This window comes from Pan paniscus, chromosome 8 (genome assembly GCF_029289425.2).
Source record: "Pan paniscus chromosome 8, NHGRI_mPanPan1-v2.0_pri, whole genome shotgun sequence".
In the NCBI taxonomy this organism is placed as follows: domain Eukaryota; kingdom Metazoa; phylum Chordata; class Mammalia; order Primates; family Hominidae; genus Pan; species Pan paniscus.
The window spans coordinates 47,843,389-47,868,564 of record NC_073257.2 but is presented as its reverse complement, the minus strand read 5'-3'; the positions used below and the strand labels follow the sequence as shown (position 1 = coordinate 47,868,564).

Genomic DNA, 25,176 nt, shown 5'->3' with positions numbered 1-25,176 from the left:
CAAGTCCTTCCCTCGACATGTGGGGATTATGGGGATTACAATGCAAGCTGAGATTTGGGTGGGGACACAGCCAAACCATATCACCATCTATTCTTGGTTTGCCAAGAAGTTTATCTTGTAAACGTTTTGACAACAAGAAAGGGTGTTGAACCATAGCTAATGATTTTCTGCATCAAGTGAAATATGTTTTCTTTCTCTTTTTGTATGTTAATCTGTTAATGTGTATTCCTAGGATACCCCTAGTTGATCATACTGTAATATTTTTAATATATAGCTGGATTTAGTTTAGTAACATTTTATTTAGATCTTTTGTATATTAGTTTATCAATTAGATTAGCATATACATTTTCTTTTATAATGGACTTTCCTAATTTTACTACAAATGTTATACAAATCTCATAAAATTAGTTAGGTTTCTTTTACTATTTTCTGTAACTGTTTTTTTTTTCTAAGATAGGAATCCATACCTTGAAATCTGATAACACTTGCTTGTAAAGCTGAATGACCCTGGTGTTATTTTGTATAATTAATTTTTGTGAATGGTTATACTGTTCACGGTTTCTCTTTTCCCTTGAGTTGGCTTGGAAATTTATGATTTTCTAGAAAAATGGCCCAACTTGTCTAAGTTTTGTCATTGATCGGCACAAAGTTGCTGCCAGAGAGCGGGCTCTGAGATGGACTTGGCATGCACACAAGGTTTCATAGGGATGCTCTTGGGAGGGCAAGAGTCCAAGAGTGGGTGAAGGGAGAAACAGCTCCTGTGCTGGCCAAATGACCACCTCATCTGACCCCACAGGGAGCTCAGGAGCTAGACCGACCCTAGGTGTGGTCTGGTGGGGCCACCTGGGTCCATTGCTGGATACAGACCCGTGAGCATCGGGTGAGGCAGCACCCAAAGGGACTGAGTTGAAGGCTGTGGGCTGACAGCACTCCCGGCAGCTAAGGGCAAGATCCTGTATGCAGAGGAGCGGGGGTTGTCCCAGTCTTCCCCACAACCACCCCTCCCCGCCAGCTGCTCACATACATTAAGAGAGCAGCTCCTTGGAGGTTCTGGGGAGTGTGGGGGAGCCTCCTCCTGGGGATTTCTTTTTCTTTTTCTTTTTTTAGAGACAGGATCCCACTCTGTCACCCAGGCTGGAATGCAGTGGTGCCATCATAGCTCACTGCAACCTCCAACTCCTGGCCTCAAGGGATCCTCCTGCCTCAGCCTCCCAAGTAGCTGGGACTACAGGTGTATACCACCATACCTAGCCTATGGGAGAATTTAGAAGAGGAAGGTTAATAGAACAAACCACAGCCCTTCCCACCACAGCTGGCCTCAGGCTGCAGTCCACACTCCTCGTCTCTTTCCTCTACATCTGTTCCCCATTCATCTATCCCTCAGCCGGCACATCTGCTGTTCTCAGCTGGGATTGCTGCACTTGAGGTGCCCACATGGATCGCCTGGGTGCCAAACATATGCTTCCAGTCTGGAGCAGAAGCCTTTCCTCCTCCTGGTAATGGTGGCCAGTCAGTGCCACCAGGAGGGTGACTCCTCTTCCTGCTGCAAGGTCCCTTGGCACAAGGAGATTGAGTGCCCTGGTGGCACCTCCCCTGGCAGAAGTGTCTTCCTGGGACCAGGCCCTTTAGACCTGCAGAACCCAAACTTACAGAGAATGGGAAATGCCGATTCCTTTCCCAACTGGTCCCTGGGGATGAGACAGGCAGGGCCTCTGGTCCCCAGGCCCATGCATTCTTCCCACTGAGCACTGTGTAAAGGTCTTTAAAGTGCAGCCTGTGTCCTGGAGGATGGCACCTCATGCCCTGAAAGTCCTGCCCTGGAGTGGGCACTTCAGCCATGCCTCTATCAGGTCCACTGTTCTGTGGCTTCACTACGGGATCCTGTGTTCCTGGGCCACTCTCCCACCTCCCTTGCTGTAACGTGGGTCCCACGCCTGATGTGGTGTTATGAGGTATCCCATGCCAGAGGATCAAACATTCTGTCTCTGCCCCTTCCAAGGTGGAAGAGGGTCCTGTCACTGACTTGCCACCTAGTGGCTGGTTCTTCTCCTCCGAGGATAGTGCCAGTGAAGGGACACAGTACTGGTCTCTGTGGTTGGCAGATTGGATATTCAGTTGCATACATTGCTAGATTAGCTTGGAGAGTAGATGTATCAGTTCCATATTGCTGCATAACAATCCCCAAACTTACAGGCTTAACACAGCATTTATTATCTCACAGTTTCTGTAAATCAGGAATCCGGCCCTGGCTTAACTGGGTCCTCTAACTAAGGGTCTTTCACAGGCTACAATCAAGATACTGGCCAGGGGCTGGACGCGGCGGCTCACACCTGTAATCTTAGCACTTTGGGAGGCCGAGGTGGGAGGACTGTTTGAAGCCATGAGTTCGAGAACAGCCTGGGCATTATTTTCATTTAAAAATTTAAAAATTAGCCAGGTATGGCAATGGACACCTGTAGTCCCAGCTACTCAGGAGGCTGAGGTGGGAGGATCACTTGAGCCCAGGAGTCTGAGACTGCAATGAGCTATGATTGCACCACTGCACTCCAGCCTGGGCGACAGAGTGAGACCTAGTCTTTAAAAGAAAAACAATAATAATAATAATAATAATAAATAAAACCAAAGTATTGGTTAACTATAAATGGGAGTGAATAATCTTACTGGGGTGATGGAAATGTTCTAAATCTGTATTGTGGTGATGATTATACAACTTGGTAAATTTGTTAAAAATCATTGAGTTGTACAGGTAAAATGGGTGAATTTTATGGTGTAAAAGTTATACCTCAGTTAAGTTACACATACACACCACATTAGTTATAATGCTCTGTACAACCACAGAATGTCAGCAAAGACAGCTATGAAGGATTTTTTTCATAAACCAAATTTCCCAATGAAAATGCCACCAACCACTAGATGTAGCTGCCTTTTCACGACAAGAAGGCCTTTGTTCTGGGTCTCAGGGACTTGAAGTTATCAAACGTCAGGAATAAGGAAATATTTTCAAGTATCAGCTTATTCAAATCGACCATGATTGAGCCTATCAAATCATTTTATCCTTGGGTACAATTTATATTCCTGGGGTGATGAGTGCACTAGCATTTCCAGACTTCACCGCTATACAATTCATTCATGAAACCAAAAACCACTTATACTCCAAAATCTATTGAAATAAAAAATATATATTAAAAATCAGTTTATCCATTGTATATACAATTTTAAAACTCACACCATAATAAATTTTAATAAGCAAACTAGAAATGCATTCCTATTAAAACTATTTTAAATTAGGCTTATACAGTTTATATATTTGTTTTGTTTTGAGACAGAGTATCACTCTGTCACCCAGGCTGGAGTACAACGGTGTGATCTCGGCTCACTGCAACCTCCGCCTCCCAGGTTTAAGCGATTCTTTTGCCTTAGGCTCCTATGTAGCTGGGAATACAGGCAAGCACCACCATGCCTGGCTTACTTTTTGTATTTTTAGTGGAGATGAGGTTTCACCATGTTGGCCAGGCTAGTCTCGAACTTCTGACCTCAATTGATCTACCCGCCCCAGCCTCCCAAATTGCTCAGATTACAGGCATGAGCCACCGTGCCCAGCCTGGTTATACATTTTGGTAAACATTTTTTTTGGTAAACTTTGATTTTTATGACATATTTCACATCTACAAAATGTATAATTTTATATTATTTATTTTCCTCCAGCTTTATTAAAGGGTAATTGAAAAAATTTTAAAATGTACTTTAAAATGTACATTTTAAAATATTTTTGTGCATTTTAAAAGTACATTTAAAAGTACATTTTAAAAGTACTTCTAAAATTTTTTCAATAGTTTTTCTGCTAAGAAAAATAAGTGTCAATAAAACCTTTCAAATAACATGGAAAAATCTTCTAAAGAAAATATAGCCTCTCCCTTCATTACTTCAGTTCTTTCAAGTATATTAAAATAATAAACTGGGTTACAGGACAGTAACCCTCCTAATGTACACTGAAAACCACAAGCTTTTCTAAGCCAGTGATAATTTCTGTTAACTTGGTGCAGCCGTGTTAGGTTGAGAAGGGCAGAGGAAACTCCTGCGGTGGAAAATTTTCAGTCAGTCACAGTTTTGGCACATTTATAAATAACATAAGTAAAACAAAATTTGCCCAAGTAAAGTCTTCATGTGTGAAAATCTTAATCCAGTTACCAGAATCAAAGTAGATGTCCCTGCCTTCATCACAGGCCAGTTTCAGCCTAAGGCTTTTTTCTCTTAAATGCTGGGCAATCCTCAGAATGGATTATTAAAAATATTGATGTTGAAGACATTCTGAAAGATAATTTTATAGGTTCATGACCTGATACTAAGAATCTAGAAGCTGTGTTCACAGGGATGAGGCAACAAATAAGATCTGATGAACTCTTCTTTGAAATTTACATTTCACTGTGAATTTCATCACAGTGTCACAAATGTCAAGGTCAATGTGGAGAAAATAGAGGTTCCCAATCAAACAGAGGTCAAATGACCTTGCCAAAGTGACACAGGGAGTTTTAACAGAAAAGCTAGGACCAGAACCCAGGTCTGGTGGCTGTCAGCCATGGTTCCTCGAGCCAAGCACACACCCACTGTTCATTCTGCTCTTCACAGCGCCTGTAGCTTTGGACTTTGTTCTTTTGCTTCTGTAGTTCTTTTTATCCAGGATGGATTTTTAAGAACATAGGTAATCACTGCCTGACTCATTTTAAAATCAAAGTCATGAAACAGGGGTGTCTGGGATACTAAATGCTCTAGAAGTATTCAAGTAATTGATTGTAGTGAAAATCCCTAAGAAACCACAGCTAATCTCAATGTGCTTTGGTGCGTGAAGTCCATACCAGCTGTGGAAGAGTTCCCATAGATTTTCTGCTAAGCCACTCCAGCAACTCAGTCTTCTTTCTGTATTGTTACATGGGGTGTTCCCTCTATGAAACCCTCTGCTGGTACTCCAACCTCCCCTCCCTGCCCCACCAAACTGCCACAATCCTGTATTCCTGGAGCAACAGCAACCCAGCATTTAATGATATTAAGTCAGGTTACTTGAATAGAAAGACTAATAGGTTAGGCATGTTATACCCTTGATAAGGTAGATTTGTCTTCTACCCTTCTAGGTCTAAACTCCAATAAAATCCAGCTGGGTTACATCAATTCAGACATCTGGATAAAAGGATGAATGAAACCATGTACATAATACAGAATTATGCATGCCAGGAAAAAAAATTATACTGCCTAAAAGCTGCAACCTTCATGACATCAAATCTATTTTAACACTGGCTGGTTATGTGAGGAAAAGGCTAATAAAAAAAAATTCTGGCTGACCAAAGAAGTATGCATGTATGTGTATTTATTTTTAAATTAATATTGAGATAGACTAATGTTTTAAATTTGGAATTTCTAACATTATCTTATTCATAATATCATATATTATATCAAAAGTCTCTGAATAGAAATTGTTCAAAGGCATATAATCTAATTATCATTACCATGTCACTAATCTAACCTCTAAGTAATCACTAAATGCCATCAGCACCTTCGTCTCCAATTACATTTTCATGATATTTCAAGCTACAATAACAAAACAGATGCTGATCTCGGCATTACTAAGCAACAGGATATGTATACTTTTTAGAGTGTGAAAATATCACTGCTCTCCCACAGTTAATGATACTTATTTTCCAAGAACTTCTAGTGATATGATTATGCTCATCCAATTCCCATGAGGCCAACACTGTGATCACAGGTTACGATAAGAACTAAAATGCCACCCACAGCCATGTCTGAGTGACACGCAAAACGCTTTGACTCTTTTCCACTATGTTTTTTTTTTTTTTTTGAGACAGAGCCTCACTCTGTCACCCAGGCTGGAGTGCAGTGGCGTGATCTCAGCTCACTGCAAGCGATTTTCCTGCTTCAGCTTCCCCAGTAGCTGGAACTACAAGCGCGTACCACCACACCCAGCTAATTTTTGTATCTTTAGTAGAGATGGGGTTTTGCCATGTTGGCCAGGCTGGTCTCGAACTCCTAACCTCAAGTGATCCACCTGGCTCGGCCTCCCAAAGTGCTGGGATTATAGGTGTGAGCCACCGCGCCTGGCCTCATTTTCCACTATGTTCTAACCACCTAAAATAACCCCTCATATGCAGTTAAAGCAAAACCGGTAATTTTGCTGAGAAAACATGGATTCATTTTAAAGTCACTTACTTGCTAAAACTATGTGGCCTGGAAGTAATGTCTAAAGTTCTTATGTCAAATAATTCAGTCTACTTGCAATTAACTGTGTACTCTTAGAGAAAACTCCATAGTTTAAGGATTCCCAAACCTTGTCAAATTATTGCCCCTCCCCCACAGTTAACCCAAGACTCCCCAGAGTTACTGTGAATATAATTCACCAAACTAGATCAGAGAAAACTGCCCTTAATCCCTTGCCCCCATAGGGCTTGGCATACACTTGGAGAGTCCATGGCAGAAAAGAAATACCACCCGTTGAGTTTTGAAATGTTCACAGACTAATGTTTCTAAGAAAATACGCCGTTTGGAAGTCACACATACACTAGGTGGCGCTGTGGCTGTGACATTAAACAGTCTGTGCGCTGGATAAATGCTGGGTAAGAGCATCCATGACTTAAAGGAAAATTAGGCTAGGCCCAACCCCAGATCATAGAGTTCAGTGTTCTCCAACACTAGAGTGCTTCAGAAACATGCCAGGAACTTGAGCCTGGCGTGGTGGTGGCACATGCCTGTGGTCCCAGCTATTCCGGGGGCTGAGGCAGGAGGATCGCTTCAGCTCAGGAGGTAGAGGCTGAGGAGATCTCTGATTGTGCCACTGCAGTCCAGCAGGGGCAACAGAGCAAGACCCTGTCTCAAAAACAAACAAACAAACAAACATGCAAGGAACTGGTTAAAAATACAAATTCCCAGACCTACTGAATGAAAATTCCAGAGGTATGGAACACAAAACAGAAGACACAAACGGGCACACTCATGCTATCCTCTCCCGGGACAGCCCACTTTCATCCAAAGCCTCCTTATTTGGGCTTCTCACCTCCTCAAAAGTCTATCAGTAGTGGCTGGGCGCGGTGGCTTATGTCTGTAATCCCAGCACTTTGGGAGGCCGAGGGGGGTGGATCCCCTGAAGTCAGGAGTTCGAGACCAGCCTGGGCAATATGGCGAAACCCTGTCTCTACTAAAAATATGAAAATTAGCTCGGTGTGGTGGTGTGCGTCTGTAGTCCCAGCTACTCATGAGGCTGAGGCAGGAGGATCACTTGAACTCGAGAGGCGGAGGTTGCAGTGAGTCGAGATTGCACTACTGCACTCCAGCCTGGGCAACAGAGCAAGACTCTGTCTCGAAAAAAAAAAAAAAAAAAAAAAGGGGGGTATCAATAGTAAACTGTGTTTTAAAAGGTAAGAATTTAAAAGTTCATTCCTAAGTTAAGCCTCACGCTGGTCTGCTGTAAGTCAGCGCTTCTGAGAGCTCCACAAACGTTGAAAGCAAGAGCTCTTGTACACCTTGTTAACAGCCATTTGTCCTAGAAAATGACTGAACCACAGGTCAAGCATCTTTCATAAAGTGAGGTGGCTGAGATAGATCTGGCAGAGTTCCTGTGTCCTCCAGCTGTCACAGAGACCAGCTGGACTTTTGCATAGTAAGTGACGGGGTTTTCCTTCCAGCTTCCGTCCATTCAAACCACAGGGACAAATCCTTCCTCAGAAAGCTATGCTGCACAAAAGCTGGTTGAAAATCCAGTTTATAGAAAAATAGAGGCATCACAGTAATATAAAGATTATCACACTAGTTCAGAGATCTGAGTATTTCTAGTCTATTGTCAATAGCTGGCAATATTTAAGTAAATCAATCTGAAATTTGGTTTTCTTGTCTATAAAATGAAAGGAGTAAATTACACCTGTTGGTCAGTCTCAGTGGCTCATGCCTGTAACCCCAGCACTTTGGGAGGCCAAGGCAGGTGGATTACTTGAGCCTAGGAATTCAAGACCAGCCTGGACAACATGGCGAAACCCCGTCTCTACAAAAAAACACAAAAATTAGCCAAGCGTAGTGGCGCGTGCCTGTAGTTCCAGCTCCTTGGGAGGCTGAGGTGGGAGAATCGCTTGAGCCTGGGAGGCGGAGGTTGCAGTGAGCCAAGATCGTACCACTGCACTTCAGCCTGGGTGACCGAGCATGAGACTTTGTCTCAAAAAATAAATAAATAAAAATTTAAAAATTACACCGGCGAGACCTCTTTTAGCTGTAAGATTCTATTTCGATGAGCATAACTGTGACTTTGATGTTCCAATAGCTAGCTAGTCCTTAGTCCTTAAACTGTAGAGTCATTTTTTCCTGATCAGCATCAGGGATTTGAAAAACCAGAGAGAAGCGAAAATGTGCTTTTGTGCATTTGAATAGGAAGGTCTGGGTGTTCCCACACATAGCCACTCAGAGCCACAGAGCTCTCTCTCTCTGCAGCCACCACCTGCTTGAGTCATTGCCAGCAAGTGTTTCTTAACACTTTCCTGCCTTTGGGTCCAGACTGGGTGAGAACCGCCAGGACAGAGGCTCGCTGTCCCGGTTCTGCACTTGGTCCTGAGCCATGTGACCTTTGGCAAGCTACTGAACTTCTCCAAGCTTGCTTCCTCATCTGCAAAATGAGGATAATGGTAACAGCACCAACACTTGTTGGGCTGCTAGGAGAATTAAATGTGGAAGCCCCTTGGCGCAGGGTGAGCACTCTGTACACGGTAGCTGTTATTCTTGACTGCCATGACTACGTGGCTGTAGCATCTGTGGAGCTACATACACACCTGGAAGAAAGCAAGCCCAGGATGGTAACGTCAGGGTTGCCACAGCCCTAGGTCCCAAAGCTGCCCTGTCTCCTCCTGGACTTCTTACAAATGCAGCCTCACTTACTGACTTAAAGGAGTGAATGAACATGCTGACTCCCATGTCGCTTTCTGGAAACTCCGCATCACATGGCCCTGAAGATAGGACAACTTAAGGATACAGACAACATGATCAATGAATCACGTATATATCATAGCTGGGACTACAGGTGTGCACCACCATGCCTAGCTAATTTGCTTAATTTTTTTTTTTTTTTTTTTTTTTTTTTTGTGTGTGGAGACAGAGTCCCACCATGTTGTCCAGGCTGGTCTTTAATTCTTAGCTTCAGGCAATCCTCCTGCCCCAGCCTCCTAAGGTGCTGGGATTACAGGTGTGAGCCACCATGCCCAGCCAAGACAATGGATTTATATAGAAAAAACCTTCCCACAAAGCATAAAGATTAAAATATACCATGCTTGAGTAGTTCAGAATCAAGTCTATGTCTTTAAGATGACCTTAGAAAAGATGAATCATGGCCAGCGCGGTTGCTCACGCCTGTAATCCCAGCACTTTGGGAGGCGAGGTGGGTGGATCACCTGAGGTCAGGAGTTCAAGACCAGCCTGGGCAACATGCAAAACCCTGTTTCTACTAAAAATACAAAAATTAAATGGGCGTAGTGGCACACACCTGTAATCCCAGCTACTCGGAAGGCTGAGGCAGGACAATCACTTGAACCCAGGGGGCAGAGGTTGCAGTGAGCCAAGATCGTGCCACTGCACTCCAGCCTGGCACATCTAAACTTCTGAGAACCATGGTATACTACCATACGACAGTCATTGCATTATGGCCAGCCAACTGGCAACAGCTCTGCCTGCCTCACACGTCAAAGCGGCCTAATTATTTTTGGTGTAGACTAGAACAATCAAGTTGGTTTCACAAGTCATGATATTTTTTAAAGGTGTACTGTTAGGCACATGGGAAACAGCATGTTTTGGACGTAAGTTTCTTCATATGAAGAAAACTGAGAAGTGTGGTTGAACAAGGAATGAGGCATCTGGCACTCAAACAGCTGCCGTTCATGCACAGTATGTTGCTGATGTCCATGTTCTCAGTTTCAGGCATGCCTCATGGTCACACGTTTAAATACTAGCAGGAGTTCATTTTCTTAATGTTCCCATCTCACATGACTTAGTGTTATGAAGTACCTAGTTACACAGGACAGAGAAGGTATGCAGTCCCCTAACCTTGGAGCAGGAATTTCTATACCCAGCAGTCCAGATGAAACTTTTAGGGTTCAAAGAAAGACACACGCAGTGAGAACTCTGGATCCCACACGCACAGGTGTGGGGAGCACTGTGGATCCCACGCGCACGGGTGTGCGGGGAACTCCGGATCCCACACGCCCGGGTGTGGGAGCGCTGTGGATCCCACGCGCAAGGGTGTGCGAGATGTGCAACGTTCCCCCTTGCAAAGCTTCCCCTACTGCTGGTTCTGTTGAGGGAGAGGTCGTAGGCAGTATCTGCTGTAAGGCTGAAAGCACTGCTGTCAAATCGTGCTATTTTGGTAGCAGAAGCTTGGCTTCAGGGATACATTTCATGAGCAAGAATAAGAGTTCCCATGCATGTCTGGGAGCACGGCTCAAGCCCCAGCCTGTCACAAGCTGTTCCTCACTTCTTGTACAGGGTAAGCGCTCACTCAGTCCCAGTGCCAGACGTCCCCAGTGTCTACAAGCCACTCTTCCAGAAGCCCAGTTTTATTCGACATTGATGGCCATATGCTTCCCCAAAGCCTGGAAGCTCCTCAACCCTAGGGGCTGAATCCTCATGAGCAACCCAGTGCCTTTCAGCCCAGTCTTTGGGCTGGGAGGTGGAGCTTGCAGTGAGCCGAGATCACACCACTGCACCCCAGCCTGGGCGACAGAGTGAGACTCCGTCTCAAAAAACCAACAAAAAACAAAGAAAAAAGCAGTATCCCCCCAAAAAGGGTGCTGTCTTTTCCATTTCTGATGCCTGGGACTGTGGCAGCAATATTAAGGTCAGGGAACCAGCAGGTAGAGGGAAAAGAATGAGGAGGAAGGATCTGGTCGTGATGCCATCGTTGTCACTAAATTAGCAAGCCTGGGATTTCTTACCACTAGACTTCTTGTTTTGCAAGGTAGTGTATTTCCTTATTGTTTAAACCACTGGGTTTGGGAAGGGGGGCTTCTGTTGCTGGTGGTCCCAAGTAATTGGATAGTCCCTTTCCTCTAAAATAATATAACCTATTTTGCAGACTAGAGTACACACAGGCATGCGCACACATTGCTTCTGTCTTCCCCCGATTTTTAAATGAAACTAGCTCTTGGGTGAGAACTCACTTGGCCTCCCTCTGTCCTCCAGACCCAAGCTCCTTGGAGCAGTGTGTGTGCTCTGTATTCCCGAAGTACCCACCCCACGCCCCAGCACTGTCAATCACTTCAAGGCCCAGTTCAAAATCCACTTCCCACATAAAGTGTCCTGTTTAACCCCCAGCTGCATCTTTCTAGAATTCTAACATGTAGCGTGCATCGTCTCCAACTTTGTACATCTTGCCTGCTGATCCTCGTGTCCCCTCTGTGTGTCCACCCACCCCAGCCACACCACTGGCGCACAGCAACTGACTGGGCAGATGAGTGAATGCAAGGTCCTACTGTCCTGCACCTGAAACCTGGAGTTTTCCTTTCCTTTTTCTTCCTTGTCTTCTTTCCTCATCTTCTCTGTAGAAGAGAAGACAAAAATTGAGATAAAAGAAATTTAGGCCGGGTGCGGTGGCTCGCACCTGTAATCCCAGCACTTTGGGAGGCCAAGGCAGGTGGATTACTTGAGGCCAGGAGTTCGAGCCTAGCCTGGCCAACATGGTGAAACCTCATCTCTACTAAAAATAGAAAAATCAGCTGGGTGTAGTGGTGTACGCCTGTAATCTCAGCTACTCGGGAGGCTGAGGCAGAAGAATTGTTTGAACCCGGGAGGTGGAGGTTGTGGTGAGTTGAGATCACACCACTGCACTCCAGCCTGAGTGACAAACCAAGACTCTGTCTTAAAAGAAAAAAAGAAAAAAGAAATTCAGAGCTCCGACTCTGAAGGAAGAATAAATATTTTTAAAGAAAGCCAACAATGACATGCCCTACTTACTGGGAGTGACAGATAAGGGAAAGAATTCCAGTGGTACAGGGAAAGCAGCAGCTGGATGCTCCGCAAACCAGCTCCCAATTTTCTGTCTCCCACCACACACTGATCAGATCCACTCTTCAAACTGGGGGGTGGGGCAGGGACATCCTTAAAGCAGAAGTCACAGCAGGAAACACAGCAGAGTCCACCACGCGGCAGACAATCAAGAAATGTCAGGGAATGAGGGGACACAGCATCCTGTGGTGAGGGCTTTGGGCTTGTTCCCTGAAGCTTTTTATTATAAAAACAAGATGAAACATAGATCACATTGCAGTCTCGATTGTAATGAACCTCAGCTGAATGTGCCGACAGCGGAGTATCTGATCTAATGTGGACTTTGAAGCATTTTGAAATGAAAAAATCTTGGGATGTTTTTGTTTTTAAAATTCCTGTGGTTGTTCGCTAAATGGCAAAATAGGGGGCCACCAGCCGGACAGCTCCAGACCACTTACAGAAAGAAAGTCTCAGGCCATTATGAAGGCCGAAACGCTAACAGCCATCTTCTTCTGGGTGCACAGCCCTGCGGCCATCCCCACCGTGAGATGGTAGAAAGGGTGCGTGCAAGGATCAGCACCCAGTGTAGAAACTGACTTGTACCCCGAAGGTATGCAATGCGATCCCAACAGGCTCATTCCAGATATAAAAAATATGTCATCACTTTCATTAGGTAATATTAAACCAACACTAAGAACTTCTGCAAGATCTTTTATATTACACAATAGAGTTAAAAACTGTAGTAAATGTTCAGATATTTAAATGAGCACCAAACACTACAAAGTGCAACCAACATGGTTCTATTAAAAACTCTCTTTGACTATGGCATTCAAGGACAGCAATACAATCTTTTTTTTTTTTTTTTAACAAAGCAACTAATATAAAAATCTGCAAATGCCATATATTCATATCTAGGCTATTCTTCTCATATAGGCATGTCATTAGATAGACTTTCTTTCTATTCTTTCCTGAGGTATTTTTTTGTGGTTTACTTTTATTGTACTGCTGGATGCATTATTTTTGATCATCCTTTCCTAAAATGATTTAAAGACCTGCAAATAATTTTATTGCATAGGACACTATTGATGACACATAGAATGGGAGCTGCAAGTATGTGGCATTGGAACAAGCCTTACAAATATTGCATTTTAAGAATACACACATTTTTTACAGTTTGTCTCTTTTAAAAAATTTGAAGTTATAGCTACGACTTAACTACATACAGTGAAGCATTTTAGGAATGTTGAGTGATTAAAGAAGAAGATGAATGATACAAAGAAAAGAAGCCACCATTCTTGCCAGCTATATATTGTATTCCTTCAAAAGCAACTATACATGCTGTCTTCAGTTCATAGTTAAATATTTCTAGTAATCTGTTTTGGGAGAACAAATGTCTTTCAAGGTTTCAAGTTCCTCTATAAGCTTCTTGTTCTGGACTTCCAGCACTGCAACTCGGCTCTCCAGACATTTTACATATTCTTTCTTTCGACGTCGACATTCTTTGGCAGCTTCCCTGAAAAAAGCAGAAGCAAAGGGCAAACAAAGCATTTTTTGCATGCTATTGACAAACAGATCAAAGTAAGCTCGGTAAGTGTGATCACGGCTGCATTCCACATCCTGGAACAACATTCCCAATTCAATTTCAAACACTAATCCAAACTGGATTCTTAAGGGTCACACGTGTCCTTCCCACAAGTCCACATGGCAATAAGTAGGACTGCTGCATCTCCTGCCTTGATTACAGTAAACAAGGTCCAAGTCAAAGACAGTTACTCTACTTTATGGCAATAAAGATCTTTGAGGGCCTTGAGTTCCTCAATGAGAGTCTTGTTTTGGTTTTCAAGCACAGCCACACGATTTTCAAGACATTTGACATATTCTTTCTTCTTCCTGCGACACTCCCGGGCAGCTTCCCTGGAAGCAACACAAGGCAAATGACTACAGGAACAGCCTTCCAACACAATCCACAGTGGGTCAGTGCACTTCTGCCCCCCGAACTCAACAGCCAATCGATCCTAGGTAAGGACTGTACAAAGCCACATAACAAACATAACCAGGCACATGCTTTTTGTAAGATAACCATTAGACAACAGGAATGATTTGAGAACACAGTTCGCCCAGCATTCATCACAAACAGTGTTTTCTTAGGGCACACATTCCACTGGTAACAATGCCCACAACTGTTTTCAGTAAACTACAATAGGACCACATCCCCAAGTGGAATTTCTACAAACACATTTATAGATCCTTTCAATTCTCTTAATTATTTTTGTCTCCCAAAAGGCACATACTCCGACAAAATGAGTTAATTTTATTCGATCAAAAATGATTATAAGAATTAATCCTCAAAAACCTTAAATATCAACACTGGAGATTTTTAGTCTTCAAAACTAAATCTCAGTAAAACAAGATCAATCATGACTGCAAGACACAGTTTATTGGCTAGAAAACACACATGGATAAATCATAACAATAAACAAAAGATGTGCATTTTTATAAACCGAAATGAAATGGACAGTGCTTCTGAAAATTAAAGAAGGGGGCTACAAAATACAACACTCAATAACTCAGACAATTTAAACCGACAAATGTGAGACCACCACAATTAAAATTATAAAAAAGAAGCTACTGAGTAACTCTGGGCATATTTCAAGACTGTTTCCTAATCACATGCATTTAATATCCAATATATTGAATTTTAAAGCACTATAAGCCCAAAATGAAAGAACAGACCAGTAGCCAAAGCAACAACACAAACAGATGAGTTGACTTAGTCATTTTCATACATAACCCCACCAAAACAATAAATAGAGCCAACATTTTCTCTTTTTCTTTTTTTCAGGGTGGGAGGGATGGCAACCACTTCCCTTAACTCCTATGTAGAAGACACCCTTTAATTGGCCTCATTTTGGAGGATTCAATTCCAGAATAACTGCCTTTGAGGTAGATCACCCTTCATGTCAAAAAAGCCTGCACTGAAACAGACACTATCATTCAAATATGTTAAAAAAAGCAGTGTTGAATGTCTAAACACCAGTTTCTGTAATGCCAATTAGCATCCTGAACCACATGTGATGTATACATGATTTTTTTTTTTTTAAGATAGCTGACTCTCACTGAGTGGATATCTGTGTTTTCACTATGGAAGCAAGAGTCAGCAAAGAAGAACCTTCAATCCAAATGAACTGCAGGAAAAGATCAACCCCTGCTTCCTAGCCAGGAACAATGGACTCACCCTGCGAACGCACAAAGTTCTCAGACTTCTCAGCTGGTTAACAAAAGAAATTTAAAATGTAAAATTGAATAGAATGTTATAGTGACTAATTTAATCTAAATGATGCAATTGGAAAAGTTAAGAATAAATCCAAACACACACATTTGCCAATTTGGGGACATAATTTAACTCTTTTCCACAAAGGCACTGAAATTCATTTATGAATACCAATGTTTTCATGATTAAATTATATTAAATTCTAGACCTAGAAGGAAGATAGTCATTTTACAAAACATGGTTACCATTAAATGAAAAATTTAAAGACCTAATAGCGGTGTTGTGGGTGTTTAAACATTTTCTTTACCAAGCTATTATAAATACTCATACTTCATCTTCTACATTTGAGTGTGCATGTGTGTGTGTGCATGCACAGACACACATATTACTAGAGTCAAAATGTTGCAGGCACAAAGCTTTCCCCGATCACATCAGTAGATGGTACATTCCTAAGCACTCCTCAGCCATGGAAAACACCTGTTTCTTCTATTAATAGTGAGCTCGGTTTTCAGGCTTGCATGTGTCTGGGTGTATCCTCAGCACGGAGAGGAAATGCAAGGCAAGGAAGAAACTCTGACAAGGCTGGAAAGAAACAAAAACTGTTGCTGGATTGGCAGAAATACGATATAATGAGATGTCGATTATAGATGCCAATCAAAGAATAAAAAGAAAATATGTAAGAGATCTATCTGTGAATGACTAAAGCCTCACACTTCCCCAGGAAGTGAAATTTGCAGGTTATCATGGGGTATTTTTGAGATGCCTGATGCTGGTATAGAGGACAGGCTCTGGAATAAAGACTGCCCGGTTGCCCATCCTGGTTCTGCCCAGTTTGGGCCATGTGATCTTGACCAACTTATTCCTTAACATCTCTGAACTTCTGGTCCTCATCTGTAAACTGGGCATAATAATCACCTATTCTCATGTAAGCATTAAACACACAGTAGAAATAAAGCACTTAAAACCTGCTAAACAGATAATGAGCAACCTAACAGCCAGGTATCATCTGCTTTTCTCTTGTCTTGCTCTGAAACTGAGATTTAGAAAGCGAAAATAAACCTTTCTCAGAATCCTGTACAGCTAGGGACTAAAGACCTATTTCTAGCCAACGAAATGTAGGTGAAAGTTGCTGGGAGGATCTTCCAGGAAAGGTTTGCAGTTGGGCCAGACCTCAGCTAGCCCCAATTTTTGGCTCTAGTCCTTCTTCCTGTCTGAGGCAATGCCTAGAGGTTCAGTAGCCACGCTGTGATCATGAGAATGAATGATACATGCTGAAGATGACACAGCCGGGAGCGGGAGTCTGGGCCCTTGATAACACTGCTGAATCTCTGTCCTGGCTGCCCACAATGAGGACATTATTTGACATTAGGACTAAGGTGACAAGACTACTGGGAAACTCTAAGACAATTCTGTTCCTTTTGAAAATCAGATTAATTTGCACCATTATCCATAATAAAAACTAAACCAATAAATAATATACAAGTTAAATAAAATAAAATTTTATTTATGTTTAAATTTTTAAAAAGTTTTAGAAAATAGCATTTTATAATATGTTGCTTAAAAAATAAAATGACAGATATGGAGCAAGAAAAAGTGAGAGAAAATGAGAGCTGACTGGAAGTACATAGACTATAATAGGAGGTATCCTAAGTGGTTAGAGCCATGGATGATTTTAATTCTTTTTGTTATTTTGTATTTGCACTTGACTAGAATTTATCAGATTAAATATGTATTTCAGTGTAATAGAGGAAAAAAAGTTAAAAAATAGACAAAAGGAAACTACATGTAGAAAATGTCGAAAAGTAACGCCTCACTTACACTTCATTTTTCTCAGAGAGAAGCTAAAAAATTCGACTTATCACCTACTTCACAGCAAATACTAAATACAAAATAGCTCTTTGTTTCTAACAAAGTCCTTTAATCATTATTTTTAAAAATTACTGTATCTTTTGGACATTACCCTTACAACATAGGGATGTAACTCCTGCTGATGAAATAGTTTAACAGCCAGGAATTCTGACTGAAAGACAATCTAATAACACACACAGAGCACAAACCTACATGAAATGCCACACAACATGTAACTTGGGAGAAACGGCTTATGAAAACTGTAATTTTTTTTTTTTTAAGACGGAGTCTCACTGTCACCCAGGCTGCAGTCCAGTGGCGCGACCTCAGCTCACTGCAAGCTCCGCCTTCCGGGTTCAAGTGATTCTCTTGCCTCAGCCTCCCGAGTAGCTGGGATTACAGGTGCACACCACCACACCCAGCTAATTTTTGTATTTTTAGTAGAGACAGGGTTTCACCATATTGGCCAGGATGGTCTCAATCTCTTGACCTTGTGATCTGCCCGCCTCGGCCTCCCAAAGTGCTGGGATTACAGGTGGGAGCCACTGCGCCCAGCTGAAAACTGTAATTTTTATTTTTATTTATTAATATTATTTTTATCATTATTTTATTATTATTTATTAATATTTAATATTGTTTTATTATTTTTTTGAGATGGAGTCTCGCTCTGTTGCCCAGGCTGGAGTGCAGTGGCACGATCTTGGCTCACTGCAACCTCTGCCTCCCAGGTTCATGCCATTGTCCTGCCTCAGCCTCCCAAGTGGCTGGGACTACAGGCACCTGCCACCACGCCCGGCGAATTTTTTTGTATTTTTTAGTAGAGACGTGGTTTCACCGTGTTAGCCAGGATGGTCTTGATCTCCTGACCCTGTGATCCGCCTGCCTTGGCCTCCCAAAGTGCTGGGATTACAGGCGTGAGCCACCACGCCCGGTGAAAACTGTAATTTTTAAAAAGTGTCCTAGAAGTTACCGATTCCCTGTGCAACACCTCACCTGTTTTTCATTAGCCTTAGCTCTCGTTTGCGTGTTGCTTCTTCTGCCAGCTGCTGGGGACTGTGCAAACTTCCGGGCGATGCAGCCATCACCACTCCCTGTGGCAAAGCAGCAGTAGGAGCTCGGATCTGGTAAGTTGGCATGTCACCAGTGGCAGCTGCAGTAAAACAAAATATTTTGAGCTTATATAAAGAATTCATAATTTGGCATTTTACATAAAACTGATCTGGAAATGATATACTTTCGACATCTCATAAGAGGTGATCTTGTAATGTCTAAGATAATTATTCTGAGCATTATAGCAATCTCAAGTATTAAAGATCTTCTTCAGCACTTAGAACAATGATATTTAGCATGCTCTAAACACTTAAGGTAGAAAAGCATCCTAATGCATTTTAGACAGGTTTTTATCAAAGGCAAAAGCTTAAGACGCTCATTTAGCTTAAAATCAGTGGTGTGCTAATAAATATTTAATAAACAGTCCTCAGGACAAAACAATGAAAAAGCCCTGATGTGTAGTGTTCAGTAATTCTCACGATGTAAATACTTCCACCATGGCCAGTTTCAAGCTACCAAGGTGACTTTCCTGAGCGTAGAGTTGGAAAGACACACACGTGGTAAGCAGCACAGCATACAGACAAAACAGATGCCAATACCCACAGAGCACAGAGAAAATACTTGGAAATTATGAGTTTTGAGTACCAATGTTTTTAATGTGTAAATTGTGTATGTGTATGTATATATGCATATATATATGCATGTATATATATACATATTTATACACACACATATTTAATTTTTTTTTTTTTTTTGAGACGGAGTCTCGCTCTGTCGCCCAGGCTGGAGTGCAGTGGCGCAATCTTGGCTCACTGCAAGCTCCGCCTCCTGGGTTCATGCCATTCTCCTGCCTCAGCCTCCCGAGTAGCTGGGACTACAGGCGCCTGCCACCACGCCTGGCTAATTTTTTCTATTTTTAGTAGAGACGGGGTTTCACCGTGTTAGCCAGGATGGTCTCAATCTCCTGACCTCGTGATCCTCCCACCTTGGCCTCCCAAAGTGCTGGGATTACAGGTGTGAGCCATCGCGCCTGGCTTTTTTTTTTTAGACAGAGTCTCACTAAGTGGCTCCAGGCTGGAGTGCAGTGGTGTAATCTTGGCTCACTGTAACCTCCACCTCCCCAGTTCAAGCGATTCTTGTACCTCAGCCTCCCAAGTAGCTGGGATTACAGGCATGCACCACGACACCTGCTAATTTTGTATTTTTAGTAGAGATGGTGTTTTGCCATGTTGGCCAGGCTGGTCTTGAACTCCTGACCTCAAGTGATCTGCCTGCCTCAACCTCGCAAAGTGTTGGGATTACAGGCGTGAGCCACCACGCCCGGCCTGAAAATTTAATAATAGGCTCTAGCAAGCCAGGAGGAGCTGACTGTAGCACACCACTGCAAAAATTTCCATTAAGCAGAATATCTCCATCCTCTGAATGTTTCAGTTTAGAGATTTTCCTATACTCCATATCATGCCTGAAACAGTCACTGAATGTCTTTAAGTGCAATTCTCATTACTAGAAAATCATTGAAGCACTGGAAGGAATTGAGCTCACTGCAGTTTCAGTAAAAAAAAACAAAAAACAACAATAAAAACCCAGCAAAGCTCTGCTTAAACCTAGTTTCTCTGGGGAAAGATAATTTTTCTTTCTTAGGTTTCTAGGAAAATAATACATTTGTAAATATTCATTTAAAAGTATTGTCTAAGCATAGTATAATCATACAGTTAAAATACAGCGTTTAATATTTACTTAGTATTCAGATCAAATACTAAAAGTAAGTTCTCAAAGTTTCCTAATTTATATTCAAAATTTGTCTACTGCAAGAAACATAGCTTCCTAGAAAAGACAGATGGATTAGAGTGATAAAACCACCAACGCTTCAACATTGAGAACGTATGGTCCAGAGTTAGTTTGTCACTCTGATGAGACATTACAAAATACATGCTCTCTCAAAGCTAAGTGCAAGAAAAAAGATTTTTTAAAAAGTTATCAAATTCTATAACAATTGCCTGAACTAAATTCCAATCAAAAGAGGAAAACCAGCATTTCTGTATTTCATGAAAATGTATTATACCCAATGAATAAGAAGTGAAATGCTACCCATGGGAGACAAATACTTTGTCAGCTAAATAGGATATTATCACTGAAACTTTGTTTAAAAAAGTTAAACAAAGATTAACTGATTTATGTGCTTCTATTTGGGTATATGCCAGATTTCTGCCTTCTAAGGCTTGAGAATTAGGTGAAAGAATACAACAGTTAAAAACATGGCTTTCAAGGAAGCTCATTTAAAGATTTTCATAGAATTAATAAAAATATTGTTTATAAGGTACTGTCTTTTCCTTCTACATGTAATTTTAAAACATTGGTGATAGAGAATAATTGATTTTTTTTTTTTTTTGAGACGGAGTTTTGCTGACACCAGGCTGGAGCGCATTGGTGCAATCTTGGCTTACTGCAACCTTCTACTCCCTGGTTCAAGTGATTCTCTTGCCTCAGCCTCCCGAGTAGCTGGGATTACAGGCACGCGCCATCATGCCCAGCTAATTTTTGTATTTTTAGTAGAAACGGGGTTTCACCATGTTGCCCAGGATGGTCTTGATCTCCCGACCTCGTGATCTGCCTGCCTTGGCCTCCCAAAGTGCTGAGATTACAGGCGTGAGCCACCGCGCCTGGCCTAATTGTGATTAATGATCACCAGCATATGAATAAACTTGGGAAAAGTCCTAAATTTGTTTTTGTGACTATTCAAAATAATGTATACACAGACAACTCAATGAGTCGTACAAAACTGTATAGCTTTGAGATAGTTAACAAGGTCACGTTAAGCCAGTTATAAACTAACTTAATAGATTGTTTAACATATCTTCATCGTATTGTCAGAAGAGATGGAGTGGAGCAGAGAATAACAAAGCTCTCCTCCCTTTTCTCTTCACCCACATCCAGGGAAGAAGGTTATGGGGTAATAAAGGCTGAAACAATAGAACAGCTGGTGGTCACCTAGGTCTTCTAAAATTGGAACAATAGCCAGTGACGAATGAGACGTTTACATGACACCAGGTTGACACGTGCAGGCAGCATGGATATGGACCTCGGTCTAGGATCATTCTTTCCAAACACTGCTCACACAGACGTGTAGTAAAATTAATGGGTAGAGAGGGGCTCATTACACTCTAGTTCTGTAGACGTTTGCTGTTTTCTTGTAATATGAAGTTAGAGCAGGATGGTTCCATGATATATACAAAAGCTAGTTTAAAAAAAAAAAAAAACTTTTTACTTTTTATTTTTATTTTGAGACGGAGTCTCACGCTGCCACCCAGGATAGAGTGCAGTGGCACAATCTCAGCTCACTGCAACCTCCGCCTCGCAGGTTTAAGCGATTCTCCTGCCTCAGCCTTCCAAGTTGCTGGGATTACAGACGCCCATCACTGCTCCCGGCTAATTTTTGTATGTTTAGTAGAGATGAGATTTCACCATTCTGGCCAGACTGGTCTCGAACTCCTAACCTCGTGATCTACCTGCCTCAGCCTCCCAAAGTGCTGGGATCACAGGCGTGAGCCACTGCGCCCGGCCACAAAAAACTTGTTTTTTTAAAAAAAGGGTGGGTGGGAATAGTCACAGGTGAACAATGAAGTTCAAGGGCAGACATGGTGGCTCACGCCTATAATCCCAGCATTTTGGAAGGCCAAGGTAGGAGGTTCACTTGAGTCCAGGAGTTCAAGACCAGCCTGGGCAACATGGAGAAACCTGATCTCTACAAGACATACAAAAATTAACCAGGTGTGGTGGCGTGCGTCTGGTTCCAGAGCCTTAGGTGGGAAGATCATGTGAGCCCAGGAGGTTGAAGCTACAGTGAGCCGTTATTATGCTACTGCACTCCAGCCTGGGCGACAGAGTAAGACCCTGTCTCAGGAAAAAAAAAAAAGGAAAAAAGAAAAAAAAGAAGTTCATTCATTGGCCTTGTATTTATCAGAAATGCTTCCAAACAACTCTTGCCTGTTTCCAGAAGCAACAACCACCCTCAAGGGACCAAATTTGGCACCATGAAAGATAATGGCAGTTCCAAAATAAGAATTCTTAAAAACATTTTGAGCGATAGCTCAGAAAAAAATACCACTTTAAAATAACTTGGAAGGGGATGATATATTCAGATGTATTAGTTCTGAGATGTTAGGTGACTGGGTTTTATTATAATTTTTCAGAGGTATCATATATTCATTTTACTTCCCTCAATAAAATCAAAATGACAGCGCATTAGTTCAAGCCAGAAACAGGAATTAGTATAAATTAGTAGGAATTTGTATAAATTTCTATAATATCCCAAAGGATCTATATGGTGGTATACTTCTAATGGTCAATGGACAAATTCCATATACTCAAATATAACCTTATTAGTAAAGTACATTTAAAAAGATATGGGCAAAGACAGCTGTGCACAGTGGCTCATGCCTGTAATCCCAGCTCCTTCAGAGGCTGAGGCATGAGGATCACTTGAGCCCAGGAGTTCAAGTCCAGCCTGGGCAACATAGCAAGACCTTATCTCTTAAAAAAATAAAGATACAAAGATAATCTCTTGTTTTGAGAAAATCTAAATGTCACAAGTTTTAATTTTAAAACAAGTTATAAAAAGTATTTATCTTAGTTAGCTTCAAATTTCCAATATTATGAACTCAGTGGAAATTTAAAGCAGATAAGATACCAAGGATCACAGTTCAAAGACCATCCTGCATTCTCTGATGACACACTGCTATTCCTGTATTCTTATAAAGGCCACTTCCTGTCCCATTTAACTACTGAAAGTGTCTAAATTTACTTTTTATTCTAGAATTTTCATATTTTGAAAATATATGGGTTATCAGTGGGGAATTAACATCATGATTGAAGAAAGATTATAAGATATTTGTACACTAACTTTATTCTCAGGAAAGCAAAAACTTTAAGACAAATCAGGGATAGTATCTTTTTAACCCCAGAAACCCCTAGAATCTATAGCACAGTACTTGGCATATAATGGGTGTTTCATGAGTTCATGTGTGCTGTATGAAGTAAAATTTGAACTTCCTCGGGTTTTGCACAAGCCTTCTGTCATTTAGAATGCTTAAAATAAGCAGTCTTTCTTATAAACTTACATTATTATAGCTAAACCTTTACCTCTAAGACATGGAAAGCCCTACAAGATGCGATCTGTCTCTTCAAAGTGGCCTTTCTTGATAAAAGGCATTATTTCTTAAATTTTCCTTAGATGCACTTTAGATAAGTCTAACATAGCATTTTAAAAGCAAAGGCGTTCTCATTATGATGTGCTTCCATCTAGCTCCTGACATGAAAGCATTATTTTTTTTTTAGGTTCAGTATCAAATATTTCATGGGAAAAGAAAATTCCTAGAACTCTCAATTTTGGTCATTAACTACGTATCTCTCTTTGCAAGCTTTAAACACGGTACAGCAGAAAAAGCATGGGGTTTGGAGTCTGGGTTCTAGTCCAGCTCTGCCACTTACCAGCCATGTGACTTGGGGCAAGTTCAGTTTCCTCATCTGTAAAATGGGGATACAGTATCTCATTTACTACTCACAATAAACCCTACAATGTATGTCAAAGTGTCTAGCACAGTGCCTGGCACATGGCAGGCACTCCACAAATGTTAGTTCCCTTCCTCTTCCCCTCCTTAAGTTCTGAAAGACAACGTTCCAAGTTATGCTTATACTGTATATTAGTTAAAACGCATATAACATCCATAAATACATTTCCCCCTGGAGTTTCCCTTCTGACAAACCCAGGGAATCAAAATTTATGGCTCTTATTCCTTATTTTGTTAAAAAATATGCCTATTAAAAACTTATAAAATTATATATCGTTATATTCCTTTAGAGAATACATTATTAAAGATAATGTAAGATATCCTTTTCAATGTATGCAATCATTTATAATAGAACCCCAAATGGCCAAAGATATACTCTCATCAGACTGGGAAGAAGAAAACTGAAAAAAAAAACCCACAAGTGAGAGTAGGAAACAAAGAAATAAATAAGAAACCCAGCCAAGTACCTATGTTGGTAACTTCCAAAGTGAAACGATTTCTCAACACCCCAAATGATGGTGATTTTATTCAATTGTTTATTAAGATATCTGTAGTACTGAGCACAAAGACTGAATAAAAAACATTTTTATATAGAGAGTTCCTGTTTTCATATGCCATTTCACAGCATGGCACTAATCCTAAATACACCTTTAAGTAAGCAGCAGAGGTTAACTTAGATGTCACACTTCTAAGTGGGGGGCTTCTATCCCTAGCTCTGGTAAGCTGCTGACATCACCACCACTGCTGTGGTTCTCTTCCTGTCTACCACCACCTGCTCCTAATACCCAGATCCTACACCTCCACGCCTGGTGTCCCACACTGCCAAAAACGTTCCCTTCTCTGTGAAAATTAAACCCTACATAAAAATGGCTATTTAAGCACTGATCATTTTCAAATTTGCTACAATCACTATAACACATAGACCACATAGAATTAACTCACCAAAATATTTTCAGCTTTGAGGTATAATTGACAAAAACTGTATATACTCAAAGTGTACAATGTGATGCTTTCACATATGCATACATTATGAAATTATTACAATCCAGCTAAGTAAGTTATACATAAGGGACCTTTTAAAGTTTAGTATGTGAAAATCTATAAGTCAGTCTATATAAAAGATGGGAAATTACGAACACTGAAATTTAATGTTCCATGTAATAGCAAATATATGCTCTACTGTCCTATGAGAGTAATAATAATCTATAAAAAATTCAATTTTAGGCTGGGTGTGGTGGCTCATGCCTGTAATCCCAGCACTTTGGGAGGCTGAGGCGGGTGGATCGCTTGAGGTCAGGAGTTCGAGACCAGCCTGACCAAATGGTGAAACCCTGTCTCTACTAAAAATGCAAAATTAGCCGGGTGTGTTGGTGGGTGCTTGTAATCTCAGCTACTTGGGAGGCTGAGGCAGGTGAATCGCTTGAACCT

General features: G+C 41.5%; 1 protein-coding gene and 1 long non-coding RNA gene across 42 annotated transcripts in view; one reads left to right on the top strand and one right to left on the bottom strand.

Moving 5' to 3' along the window:
• LOC106635162 (uncharacterized) overlaps window positions 1–12,876 on the top strand; it is an 85,270-nt gene extending 72,394 nt beyond the window's left edge. For all 3 annotated transcript variants that reach the window (XR_010113171.1, XR_010113170.1, XR_004664584.4), the window contains one exon: window positions 5,127–12,876. This is a non-coding gene — a long non-coding RNA (uncharacterized LOC106635162). The remainder of the gene's footprint in view (window positions 1–5,126) is intronic.
• CREM (cAMP responsive element modulator) overlaps window positions 12,711–25,176 on the bottom strand; it is an 87,770-nt gene continuing 75,304 nt past the window's right edge. For 13 of the 39 annotated variants that reach the window (XM_055092634.2, XM_008967576.4, XM_008967583.4 and 10 more), the window contains 2 exons: window positions 18,125–18,281; window positions 12,797–13,525 (listed from right to left, as the gene is read on the bottom strand). In XM_055092634.2, coding sequence (XP_054948609.1) covers window positions 13,378–13,525; window positions 18,125–18,281 — 305 coding nt within the window. In that variant the 3' untranslated portion in view covers window positions 12,797–13,377. Of the gene's footprint in view, window positions 15,866–18,124; window positions 18,282–23,668; window positions 23,705–25,176 lie in introns of all 39 variants that reach the window. The other 26 variants (XM_024930342.4, XM_055092645.2, XM_034930301.3 and 23 more) reach the window with 11 other exon arrangements.